This window comes from Meriones unguiculatus, chromosome 5 (genome assembly GCF_030254825.1).
Source record: "Meriones unguiculatus strain TT.TT164.6M chromosome 5, Bangor_MerUng_6.1, whole genome shotgun sequence".
In the NCBI taxonomy this organism is placed as follows: domain Eukaryota; kingdom Metazoa; phylum Chordata; class Mammalia; order Rodentia; family Muridae; genus Meriones; species Meriones unguiculatus.
This window is the reverse complement of record NC_083353.1, coordinates 46,025,666-46,038,838: the sequence shown is the minus strand read 5'-3', so window position 1 is coordinate 46,038,838 and position 13,173 is coordinate 46,025,666. Positions and strand designations below refer to the sequence as shown.

The 13,173-nt window shown below is 43.8% G+C and overlaps 1 protein-coding gene across 1 annotated transcript in view; it reads left to right on the top strand.

The window, feature by feature from the left end:
• LOC132654131 (vomeronasal type-1 receptor 45-like) overlaps positions 1 to 12,466 on the top strand; it is a gene marked incomplete at its 5' end in the record, with an annotated part of 40,991 nt that extends 28,525 nt beyond the window's left edge. Inside the window, 3 exons of the mRNA XM_060383396.1 lie at positions 1,981 to 2,060; positions 3,409 to 3,603; positions 12,366 to 12,466. Coding sequence (XP_060239379.1) covers positions 1,981 to 2,060; positions 3,409 to 3,603; positions 12,366 to 12,466 — 376 coding nt within the window. The remainder of the gene's footprint in view (positions 1 to 1,980; positions 2,061 to 3,408; positions 3,604 to 12,365) is intronic.
• Positions 12,467 to 13,173: the final 707 nt, after the last annotated feature.

Here is a 13,173-nt window from a genome sequence, read left to right as displayed (position 1 = left end):
AAGTCTGCAGTCAGTCTGATCTCAGGAGGGTCTGGATCTTAGGGTGGATCAGATTCATTTTCCCTCTCAGAACTCTCAGCCTGGAAGTTAGTAGCTGTACAGGACACCCAGTAAGTTCATACACGCATGCGCACAATGTACACAGACATGTTATAGCTGGTGTCTGCATAGGTTGTTTGACTGAGTTACCTTCTGCTCAGAACATCCAGGCAGAGTCCAGTAAGTACTATGAAGGAATGCTCTCCCCCCTTTCCCAGCCTCCTTCAAGAATTCACAAGACCTGAGAACTGTAAAACTTGTCAAAAGCAGTGATTTTTAATAGCTCAAAGCCCAGTGCCACAGTGAAAGGGGGCCAGGCCTTCACTCTCCCCAGTTCTCTTGATCAGCCCAAGCTGATGCATTTTCTCCTTATTCCAGCATCCCACTGCAGGGAACCTGAGAGCCTGAGCTGAGGTGTGTTTTGGTGTGGGCAGAAGTGAGGAAGGGGGAACTGTGGCTACAGTGACCTTTCACACTCATTTGGGCTCCTGCTATGCTGACTCCAGTGCACAGACCACCTGTGGGATGCACAGAGGAAGTCTTTCCACCCCACCTCAAGGGGTCTAAGGAGAGAATATGTGAGGGCCACATGCCATCTTTGTGGTCATCCCTTGGTCAAGGTTGCCTTGCCTGGTTCATCCTCCATGGTTGCACATTCTACCTCTTCCTCCTTTGTTCTTTGGAAGCCAGTCACAATGCCTGCCCAACATCATAAATGGAAGGCCCAAGCTTTCAAACTTCATGCCCCTGAGAGGAATCACCTATGCACAATAATTAAATTCTTCCTAGGAAGATTTCCTCTTCTCCCTCACTTACTGTGTTCGGTCATTCTGTCTGTCCCTGTGGAGTGACATGTTCATTCTGTACTGCCAGTTCAGCCTGCTGTTGATGCTCACTCTCCAGCACTGGCTCTTCAGGGGTCTCTCATCCTCACTCTCCAGTCCTTGGTTGCCCCTGTGTTATCTGGGGCACTTCCTTCCTGGTAAAAGACAGCCAGGTTCCTATATATCTATCTTTTCAGTTCCCTGAATCAGAGAGTTCTGCAAAGAGTTAGGCTCCTTATACTGGCATTTAAATTTTCTTTGAGTGTGGTGAGTGTGGCATACTTACATATTTGTGTGGGTTAGTACATATGTATGTATGTACATGTGCAAGTCTGTGTATGTAGAGGCCAGAAATGAATGTTAACTGTCTTCCTCTGTCATCACCCACCTTATTTATACATTTCATCCTCTGTGTGTGTGTGTGAGTGTGTGTAAGGACATATATGTGGAGGTAAGAGGTTAAGCTCAGATCTTACATTTCACTCTCTGTGGGACAGGATCTTTGCAGGGAACCATTTAGTTGGCCTGGCCTGGCTGCCTTGAGAGGCATAGGGGTTCTTAAGTTAGGGTTCGTGGCTCCTGGGACACTAAGCATCTTCAGTTCCTGAGAGACTGACACACTCCTGCAGGCACCTGAAGTGTTGGGCAGTTTTGTGTTTCTCTGATGCAGGATATTTGATCCTATTGTAAGAGTGCAAAATGTTTCTTGTTTGGTGTGGCTCAGCCCTCACACACCTTTAATCTAAGAGCTTTCTGTACACAGGATTAAGTAAAGTTAACCCCAGGTCAAGAGGTGGAGTAAAAAACCAGCTGACAGGAAGTTAACAGGAAAGAGGGGCTTGAGGTGAAGGGAATTTAAGACAGTGTGGAGAAGAAGGTGCTTCCTTCTGGGACGTGAGCTGAGTAGGAAGATCAGCTGAGCAGGAAGGTCTTTCTCTGCCTCTCTGAGCTAGCAAGCTTTCACCCCAGCATCTGGATCCTAATAGGTAATAATTGAACGCTTGGGATTTTGTTTTTAATAACAACAACATTTCTCTGTATGTTTCTTTAGTAGTCAAGGAAACATGGAAACTCGACAGGACAATTACTCTTAGACATAACCTTGTGTACCCTCCAGTGCTTGCAAACATCAATGTATCCTGGCAACGACCACTGTGTTGATCCTGGCAATGGCCATTATATCTGTTTTTGACAAAGGTATAAAAGGTCTGATTGTTCTCCATAAAATTGTCACAGCCTCAACCTTGCTGCGATCCCTCCTACGAGCCTGGTTTAATTCCTTGAAGCCATAGTAAGCAATCTTGATCTAATAAGCAATGAAAGTTTCTTTTGTTGTCCTCTGCTGTGTACTTCAGGTTAGTTGACCTGCAAGCTTCTAGGAATTCTCCTATCCCTGCTTCCATCTCAGCATAGGAGCACTGAGTACAGAAAGGTACCATCATGTCTGGCTGTATGTGGGTTCTCTGCACTCTAGCCAAGGTCCTCATGATTGCATGGCAAATGAATCTAATCAATCTGAATCTTATCAGTCTGGCTTGGGTATCTGGTCAATGAGCTCTAGGGACTTACTTGTCTCTGCCCCCTCAGTGCTGGGGGCTACAAGAACTCACACACAGCATGGCTTTTATATAGCTGTTGAAGATTCAAATTCAGTCTTCATGCTTGTGCAGAAAGCACTGTTACCTCACCTCTACCCAGCCCAGACCCCCTCCACCCCTCCAGCCTTTCATTTGGTTTCAGAAGATTACTGTTTTTTCTTCTTGTTCTGAATGGTCATTCTACACCAATTAAGAATTCTCCACTGTGCCATTCCTCAACCCCTGGCAAACACCATTGCATTTTTCTTTCTTGAAAAATTACAGTACAGTACTCTCAGTTCCACCCCTAGATGTACAGAAGCTTGTCATTCTGTGACTGACAGGTCACGGGAAGTATGTATTCCTCTGTGGTGGACCTACTCCTGCAGGTGGCTTTCCTTCCTGTTCAAGCTGAGTAATAGTCCATGATATATAAAGGCCATATGTGGTTGGTACATTCATCTGCTTATGGACAGAGAGTTATTTCCATCGTGGCTGTGGTTAAGTGTTGTTAATATAAACAAGCAAGCATCTGAGACTTTGAATCAATTACTTTTCCTTAACTATGAAAGAACTGTTGATAAATGATATCCGATTTTGTGATAATGCATCCATATTTAATTAGGTAAAATACAAAGTGTTGAGATGATTGGCTTATTAAAAAGTGCTATACAGTTTAGGTTATTGATAGGTGCACAGAGCACCCTAATCTGTGATGTGTAACAGGTCACCTGCTGACACCAAGCAGAAATGCGCATGAAGACATTTGGCTCAAATATCTACAGGTGCTGTAACCCACATTTCAATGGAAGCAGTTTAACAAAGCAGGAGTCATTTATTCACTTATCTGGAGGAGCATGAGCACTAGGCTGGGATTCACCATCTGTCAGCGAGCATCTGTCAGTTGGCTCCTTAAGTGAACTTATCTTTTTCTCACTAGTTAAGCATGTGCTGTCCTCCCCACCAAGGATTGGAAGAAGCCAGCAATGCGTTTCTCAGTGCCAATGAACAGCAAGGGGCTGACGGTGGCAAAGCCATTGGAGACCATGATGTGGATAATGTGGTGGACTGGGTCACTATCCTGCATCAGTCTGGAGGCAAATATGATGCAGTCCATACAGTACATCAGCACAAAGAAGTTCATGAGCAGCAGGATCATACCGGTGGCCCTTTGCACTGGGGACGCTTTTGCAGAAAGGCTGGTGCTGTGAAGGCGCTGAGCCTGCTTCTTGTGTCTGCACAAGAGAGCCACCATGTACCCGCTGGAGAGGGCCATGAGACCTAGAAAGAACACATCTCGAAATATCCTCAGTATGGAAAATAAGGGTCTGCTGCTATACCCCATAGGTAAAATAATGCAAGATTCTGTGACAAATATGAGACCATGTGAGGTGACATTGTACTCAGCAACATAGGAGAAGGAGAACTGAGCACCACAGGACATGTAGAAGGCCCACAGCACAGGAAGGGGGCACAGGCTCTGCTGTGGGGATTTAGGTTTGAATTTTGCCAGACAGGAGCTTCTGGGGCTGAGGATGATGGCCTGAAGGATGCTCAGCAGGCAGGTGACACAAAGAGAGAGGCCCCTCAAAAGCCTGTGCAAGTGGACCAGGGAGTTACACTTGATGTCATTCCACATATTCTGAGATGCAAGAATGTCAGCAGCTGTGAACCCCATGACTGTTAGCATCCCAAGGTGGATGAGGGCCAAGACACTGATGAGTGGGTCAATGATCAGGAGCCTGCGTTCAAGAAGGAACTCAAAAAGGTGGAAGAGGAAGAGGATAATGTTGAAGGAGATCCCAAAGCCTACCTCAGAGAAAAATGTATAATGTGTCAACAACTCCATAAAGGGTCTTGATTCTTATCATTGTATGAAACAAGGAACTAGAGTAAACATCTGAGAAGAAAGGCAAGAGAAATTATTCACCACAAACAGTAACAGCAACATTGGTACCAAACACTATTGCCTTTAGGAATATTGGTGGACCCAGCCCAATACACCCCACAGTACTCAAGTTTTCCTGAGGTCCAAACCCCCTCATTGTCAGTCATGGCTGGATTATGTACCTATAGGTGGGCTTCAAGTTTCCTGTAAATTAAAATGATCATGTATTATAGAAATGATTCCCTACCACTGCCTCATTTTGAGTTTTTTGGGGGCATTGCCTGGTTTTTGTTTTGTCATCTTGTCAGATATAGGAAAAGCTTCAGAAGTTTTGATTATTTCTCCATTCTGTTTCTGTTGCTGCACCAAAACACCATAATCAAAACTGGCTTTGAGGAGGACAGGGTTTATTTGGATTAACTCCCAGGTCATAGTCCACAATTCATGAGAGGTGAAGTCAGGAGCACAAAGCAGATAGTCAGGTCACAGCCACAGCAAGAGCAGAGAGAGGAGGCTGAAGCCAGGTCTTGGAGGTTAAGAGCTCTGGCTGGTCTTGCAGGGCCTTTGAGTTCAGTTCCAGCATCTAAGTCAACTGGCTTACAACCACCTGTCACTCCAGCAACAGGGCATGGATGACCTCATCTGGCCTCTATGGCACCTATGCTCACTCTCATACAATGCAAACAAATAAGTAAAAATAAAAGTAAATAAATCATGAGTTAATTTATATTAGAAATGTTGATGAAGAGGTTAGATAGAGTATTTCCTGTAAAATACGTGCTTGGCCTGGAGAGACGGCTCAGTGTTAAGCACACATTTAGAACACATGTTTACATGCCAAATTCTGCCCTCTGTGAGCACTGCACATGCAAACAACACACTGATATACACACAGATATAACACACACACACTTCAAATAAGTAAATACAACACAATTTAAGATTCCTGTTTATGTTTTCATTCACATTTCCTAAACAGGAATAAAATGTTGCTGTAAATTTTTCCCATCATGTATGGGAAAGGAATTTCATCAGAAAGTTAAGGTTTGTAAGGTGCTTGCTTTCTGTAGCTTATTCTGTGTCCGTGTGCTTAAGGATCCATAATTTCCCAGAGAAGTGAGATGTGTTTGGCACCCATGAACAAGTTATGCTATTTAAAGTTTCAGAACTGAGGTAGACAATTGTAAAAATCTGGACAAGTGGACTTCTCTTCCATTTTACTTGGCACAGATTTGTACTTAGATGAGGGGTACAGTATCTTAGTTCAGCACATCTGTGTGTCCTGCTCTGACCACGTCAGGATAATTTCCACCTTTTCACATACTGTCATTTCTCTGTGTTTGACACCTTCAGGTCTTTGTGTTCCTTTGGAACATGCAAGTACTTGGTGTGGACAACAGCTATGCTGCAGTGCTCTAAGGCATGAGCACCATGACCTCACACAGCCTCTGCTCTGTACCTACCTTTCAGTCCTGTTCCACTATCTCTTCTGGCCATTCTTCTTGCTATTTTGTGTAATCAGCTTTGTCAGCTTCCATACTGACTGAGAACAGACAGTTTGCTCCCATCAAAAGCTCAGCAATGATGTCAATCATAGACATTTATCTGTTCCAGTCTTTAATGGGTCACAGTTGATCACTAGGACCCAGCACAACCTTTGTGACATGCATGGATTTTAGTACATTTGTTTAATAAAAGGTAAAATAAATATTGATAATATATTGATTGCAATATTATACACTGGAAATATCATAAGATTAACTTCAGATCTGGCTCCCTGCTCCTTTACCTCATTTTAAACACACGAGATTTACAGACATAGCAATATAATCCTCATACCATCCCAAACTTTACTTACTTGTCAATCAAAGGTGCTGGGTGCTGTCATTTTCAGTGTGCTTTGGCTAACTGCCCTTACAGATATTAAGGGACAGGGTTGCCTGGGTGCTGTGGGCTTAGAATAATGATTATGATTTGTGAGTTTATTTTATAATTACTCTAAAACCACTGCAAAGTTTTTTCTACATGTAAAATTCACAGATACAACAAAGGGAAAACTAGCCCTTTTCTCTGGAGTACAGTCCAGACACACTCTGTTGGCATCCTAGGCACCAATTCACCTTCCTCAATGCAGCCCCAGGAAATGCTGCAGAAAAATATTCCATTAGTCATCTATTACAGACAACTAAACCAGCAATCACGTTTCTCAGGCAAACATGGCTCACGTAAACATCATGGCCCATTAAAAGAAAGACATATAATGACTTCTGAGCCAATACACCACTGTTTTCTTAAAAAAAAAAAGACTTTAAAATGTTTCATTTTTACTTCATGTGTAAGTGTAGCGTGCCTCCTGAATTGCTGAAGTGTCCCTTGCCTAGCCACTGTCCCCTGCACCAACAGTGCATTTTGCACATGGAAAAATCACACTCTGCCTCTGCTGCTCTGAAGAAAGGGAAGGAGATCACGGTCACAGAAAATGAATTTGTGAAATGTCACATCTGACTAACCTGCATCTGGGAATTTTGTGCACTGGGATGGAGGCATGGGGCTATGCAGGCAGACTAGAAAGCATGCCCAATATAGAGAAAGAAGCAGCAAGGAGAGATCTGCACTTTCATTGGTGAGAGCCAGCAGCGAAGTCTGGACCTCAGAGCGAAGTGGTGCTAAAAGTCCCATCACACAGGGATCAAAGAGCAGTCTCTTCAGTTTCACAGAGTGGCATCCCATGAGAAGCCCAGTCCTTCACCATCCTGTGAGACATAGAACCTCACATTGCCCCAAAGAAGGGACACATTTCATAGACAGTGGACTTGATGCAGTGGTCAGGACAGAAGCAGAGAGCAGAAAGCCCTAACAGACTCTGCTCTAAGTTTGGTCACTTATGACCTTTCTGGTGGGCAGAATCCAGGGTAAAGTTTGAGGGCAGGATATCTGTCTTCTCCTCTGCAGCACGGGTTCAAACATATCTGTTTCTGAATGACAAGATGGTGCGTAGTGTGGTTACCCCACACTTACACCTCATGTCCAGACTCATGCCCACAAATACTTTGGTTTGCCATGATCCTGTTGCCTGACAGCAGCATGTCACACCATCACCACCTAAGGTGAAGCAAAACTAGGCAAAAGGCCTGAGGGGTGTGGCTGCACTGTATGTGGTTGGGGTTGGACTGCAGTTAAATGGAGAACCTGTCCTTCCTATGGTGCTGTTCTGCTTGGAAAATTAGGGACACTGGGGAGACATGGCTGGTAACATAGGGAAGGCAAGACAGCCACCAGCCAGGTGTAGATGCTGCCTGCAGAGATACCGTGGAAGGACTGCAGTCTGGGATGCTATGAGCCAACATGTGGGAGGGTTCAATTAAGGACCGGCAGCTAGCTCCGAAGACAGCTAAGAAATGTCCACTGCATTTGTCCATGGATAGGATTGTGAGGTTCAGCTTAGGGTCACACATGTAGTTACAATAGTCATAATAACCACTGTTAAAAATCTCTTTGTAGAAGTCAGTAGAAAGAAAATACTCTTTAAACATAGAGAAATAAGAGGACTTAGGGGACTGCCCTATATACTCCAGCTGTTGACACTGGTTCCTGCACAGGGCCGCAGCCCAACCTGCCTCCCCCACCACCCAGTGACTCCTCCTGTGCAGCTGTGACCTCCCTCCCAGTGTTCTCATTCTCTCAAGGACAAGGGAAGTTGCACAGTTCCTTTCCATCTCTTCACATAGGTTCTTCAAAAGATGAGGTTTGGGAAAACCAAGTAGAGGCAACAGGACAGGGTGGGGCTCAGTTGTCCAAAAGTTTCCTGGAAGTAAGAGATAGTTGGGCATTTCTATTATGAAAAAGGAATGTGTATACAATGGCTGGAACACAGAAAAGATTAACGGACACACGTATCATCTCCATTAGGACCATCTTCACTGTGCAGTTGACAGTCATTGTCCTGGCTACCTCATCATCACAGCCACTCCATTGACCATTCCAACAAGCAGAGCAAGGTGAAGGAATGACATAAAATTAAACATTGAATGCAAATGCTCCTAAGAAAATTCTAGTAGGTAAAAGTCAATGAGGAGCTGACTGTTAGATAAGGTTTGAACATACAGCCCATTTCCTTTCCTAAGGCTTTTAGTGCCTCTAAGTAGTCAGACTACAGAAGCCAGTGTATCAACAATGATCCTTTTATAGTACATAAACAACAGAAGTATAATTAAGTGTATTTGTTTACATTCGAAATTAAAACCTCACCTCCTCAGAAGATGCACACAAATGAGCAATTCTGAAAACCTTTAGAATTATACCAAACAACTTACAGACGATAATGTGAAATTGGTAATTTACTTTAGAAAAGTAAATAGAAGTTAAAATTAACTGATATCCTATAACAGTGAAGTAATTTTAGGACCTTAAGCAATTGAACATCCTGGGAAGAAAATGTTTCAGAGCTCAGGTCTCCTCCACAGATGTGAAAACCTCCCTGCCTCCCAGTGCTCCTCCTCCCACAGCCTTCCTGGGTCCAGGCCACCTCCTGACTATGCCCTTGGGTGCAGAGCACTTACCCAGACGGACTCTATGCAGGGGAGATCCTGCGCAGCTTCGGTGAGGGGTTTTTAATGCACCTCTGCAGCCTGTAGTTGTAGCTGCTGTCACTGACAAGTTCCTGCTGGAGAGCATGGAGATCTGGCCTCCCAGGTGACCATCTTCCCTGGGGAGAGCAGAGCACAAACTTTTCTCTGAGCTTCCTTGCCACATCTGTGTGATGGATCAGGTCACAATGTCGTCAAACTATGCTTGCTAATTTCCCCTCAGACCAAATGAGTCCAAACTAGTCTTCTACTCGCAATTCCTGTGTGGATATTGAGACTCATGGTTCCTTCCTTGAACTTTAGTCTTTCTGATTACACCTCTACAGCAAGTGATGGGTTACTTCTTCCTGTGTCCTTCTGCACACACACACCTATTTCCAGCTTCATGTTTCTAGATTTCTAGCTTTCTGTTTCCTGTTCTTAGCAAATGTTAAAAATAAATTTAAAGAAAGACCAAAAGCAAATGTTAAAAATGAATTCAAAATGAATAAAGTATAATTAATAAAAAATAAAAAAATAGAAAAAAAATGAATTAAAAAAAAGAGAGAGAGACCACAAGTAAAGAAAGGCTTGGAGTTTGGAGCTGTGCAGTAATAGGCAGCTTGAACACAAACGTGCCTGAGGCTGAGGCCATCCCTGAGCTGGATTCTTCTCTCTGAGGCGCTTGAATGGCCAGCTTCCTCCTCACTGGTGGAGGCAGGAAGTCTTAGCATCTGCTGTGACAAAATGGCATGCAAGTTTGCTTTCATCCCCTAGGTTCTTTATACACAGTCTATAAAGCTCCTGACAAATGCCACTCAGGATCCACAGTCAGAAGAGAGGTCTAGCAGCATCCAGTTTGGCCTACTTCTGTTTCTGGGTCTCAGACTTAGAAGATATTATAGACTCTATAATAATAGTTCTCAGTATGTCAAAGAAGTACCAAAAAATGGACAATTAGCTATTTCCAGAGGAAGCAAGCAGATATAAAAAAAACCAAACCAAACAAAAAAAAAACAGAAAAACAGGAAAACGAAGCCTGGGCTGGGGCTGTAAAACAGTGGAAAAATAACTGTGGGCCAAGTGCTAGGCTCTGGGCTATGCCCCAGTACCACATAATAAGTAAGTAAGTAAGTAAGTAAGTAAGTAAGTAAGTAAGCACGTAAGCCATATAGGCTCTAAAAAATCCCAAAGACTATAACATCTATTGTCTAAGATTCCACACAAGGCACCCAGTGGGAGTGGAACCCTCAGAGGAAAGGAACGGCACCCATTATCAGATACCCAGCTCATGCCAAGGGGGGAAGTCCAAATGCTGCCACAGTGGCTCCATGAACATGTTAAAGTGCATGCAACAGAGCTCAGCTGGGTGGGAAAAGCCCACACCTCTTCCCCGAGTGTGCTGGCTTATGTCCTACTCTCTGGAACAGGCCATTTGCCATCCAGTTGCAAGTGGTTCCTGAAAGACTTCTGGGGCTGGTGTGGCAGAGGAGGTGGCCTTATCTTCCTTCTTTATGAAGACATAGTTCTCTGGAGGAGAGGGAGAGAGATACCAGCACACATTCCAGGCCAACCTCGAACCTGCTGTGTGACCCTGGGGAGCTGAGTCCACCTTCCTGAATGTTCATTTCTCTGAGATCTTAAAAATAGATGCTTATTTTTGAGTGTTTTGCAGGTGTGTATGTAAGTGCACTGCGTGCTTGATCCTTTTGAACTGGAGATACAGACTTTTTGAGAGCCTCAGGTGGGTGCTGGGAACCAAACTGGGGTCTCCCCCAAAGAACAACCAATACTCTTAACTGCTGAGATTTACCTCCAACCCTTGTTATAAAAAATCTTTTATTGTTAAATATTCAATGTGCATTGTCTTTTGTGTTCATAGAAATCCTAGAATGTATTTCCTACTTCTGTGAAGAGTGACTTTGTAATTTTGATGGAAATTGCATTCAACTGTGGACTGCTTTTGATAGTACAGTCATTTACACAATATTAACCCTATCTGTTCAGGAGCATGAAGGAGGGTACTTGCTTTATTCTAGCCTTTTCTTTATTCAGTGTTTAAACATTTTTTCATTGAGTAAGTTTCAACTCCTTGTTAGGGTTTACTCTGAAGATGGTTACTATTTAATTTTTTTCATTTACTTGAGGTTCCTTTGAATGGGATTGTTTCTTTCTCAACAGGTTTGTTATCACTACACAGAAAATGTACACACACACACACACACACACACACACACACACACACTTGTGTATCCTGCTACTTTGTGGAGCTTTGTGTCACCAAAAAGGTCCTTTAGGGTCTTATGGACATTGGACATGTTAGCTGCAAATAGCTTGACTTCCCCATTTGTATTTCCGTTATCTCATTGTTATGTCTTATGCCTATAGCAGAGACTTGAAAAAATTGTATTAGGTAAGAGTGGAGAAGGTGGCACCCTTTTCTTGCTCTTGATTTTTAGTGGAAATTCTTGAGTTTCCCCAGTTTGAGATAACATTGATTATAAAGTTGTCAAATAGTGACATTATTAAATGGAAGTATGCTCATCTTTCTCTGTCTCTAACAAAAAGTTGTTAGACTTTCACCAAGGCCTTTTCTGCACCTATTGACATGATCCCATGGCTTCTCTTTTCGAGATCTCTTTCTTTTGGGGGCCTCTATCTCTGTCCATTAACTAAAATGACCTGGAAAGTAGGTCTCAGACATTGTCATCTCATAGAACTAGGATATAGCCACTAGTCCAGGGCGCTTGTTAATGGCCAGAGTTCCAGAGTAAGTCAGGATGGATGTTAAGCCTCGAACTGATCCCCACTGATGGAACTGAGAAGATTGCTGGCCTCACAGAGCCTTTGTTACTGGTTTGTCAAACTGGGAGGGAAGTGCTTACTTCTCAGGGTGTTGGGGAATTGAGCAAGTAGTAGACGGTAGGTGTTTAATACTTCCTAAGTGCTTCCTAAGAAAGCCAGAGTAGACTTCTTGTATTCTCACCAGAGGACAGCCTGCAGGAAAGCTCTTTTGCCTGGCCCATGGTGGACACCTCAGACAGATGTCTGTCAGTGAGTGTGGATGTTGTCACCGTAGACAAAGGTGGAAGGAGCCAACACCAGCTGTTCCTGCTCTCTGCTTTTGACTCAGGATAAAACTTACACGTTCCATCATTCTCTACAAGAAAAAGATAGCTCTTGTCCTTGAGAGCTCTGTGGAAGCCAACATTTGGTTTACACAACTCCCCTTGCCCTTCTCTTGCAGAGCTGAATCAAGTAAGATTTTGAAATGGGGACAGGATTCTGGCCCATGGTGACCTGGTGAGTACCATAGCAGACCACACTGCCCAACTGAGGGATTATTCCTCCAGGGCCAAGAAAATCTCTCAGTTTTAGTTCTTCCCCCTAACCTTCTTCCAGACCCCAACTAAAGATCACCAGGATTTGACTTTCCTCACTGCCCTCTTTTCTTGTTTTTTTTGTGCTTAAGCTGTGGAAAAGAATCTAAACCCAGAAGACCAGCTACTTGTTTCACTAATTCCTTCCTTAGAGCTCGAAGCCTTGTTGGATAAAGGCAACACAGACTGCTGAGCCCTCTTCTGAGCCCAGTCTAGGCTCTGGCCTCCTCAGAAGGCTCCTTGGCAGAAAGTTTGTTCCACAATTATCAGTGTTGAAGTTCAAGATCCCTGGACATCCCTGCCTCTCCTGTGCTTTGTCTCTAGATCCACAAATACTGTTCAAAATGACAACAGTAAGAGAAGGGACAAGACAGAGCTTGGCATTGTTGACACAGCCTAGGAGCCCTGAATTTGTCATGGTGCAGAAATCAGCATTTGAATTACACAATGAACTTATACATACAGGACGTCAGTCCAGAAACCCAGGGCAGAAATCTTGAGGCAAGGACTGAAGCATAGGCTATAAAAGAACACTATCTGCTCACTGCCCTTGCTCCTGCTTGCTTGCTCTCCATACCACCTGCCCAAGGATGGCACCATCCACACTGAGTGGAACCTACCACATCAATCATGAATTAAGAAAATATCCTGCAGATTTGCCCACAAGACAGTCTGATGGAGGATTGAGGAGGTTCTTTCTTCCCAGATGACCCTAGCTTGTGTCACCTTGATAAAAATTCAGTAGCAGAACAGTGCAGCCCACTTCCATATACTATGTGAGAGGACCTTGCAGCATGCTTTGAAGGGACCAAAGAATATCTCCTAGTTAGCTTCAGTAGTCAACTTGATACAGTGACCTGAGGGAGTCTAAATAAGAGAAGTTGTTGTTTTAAAAACAAA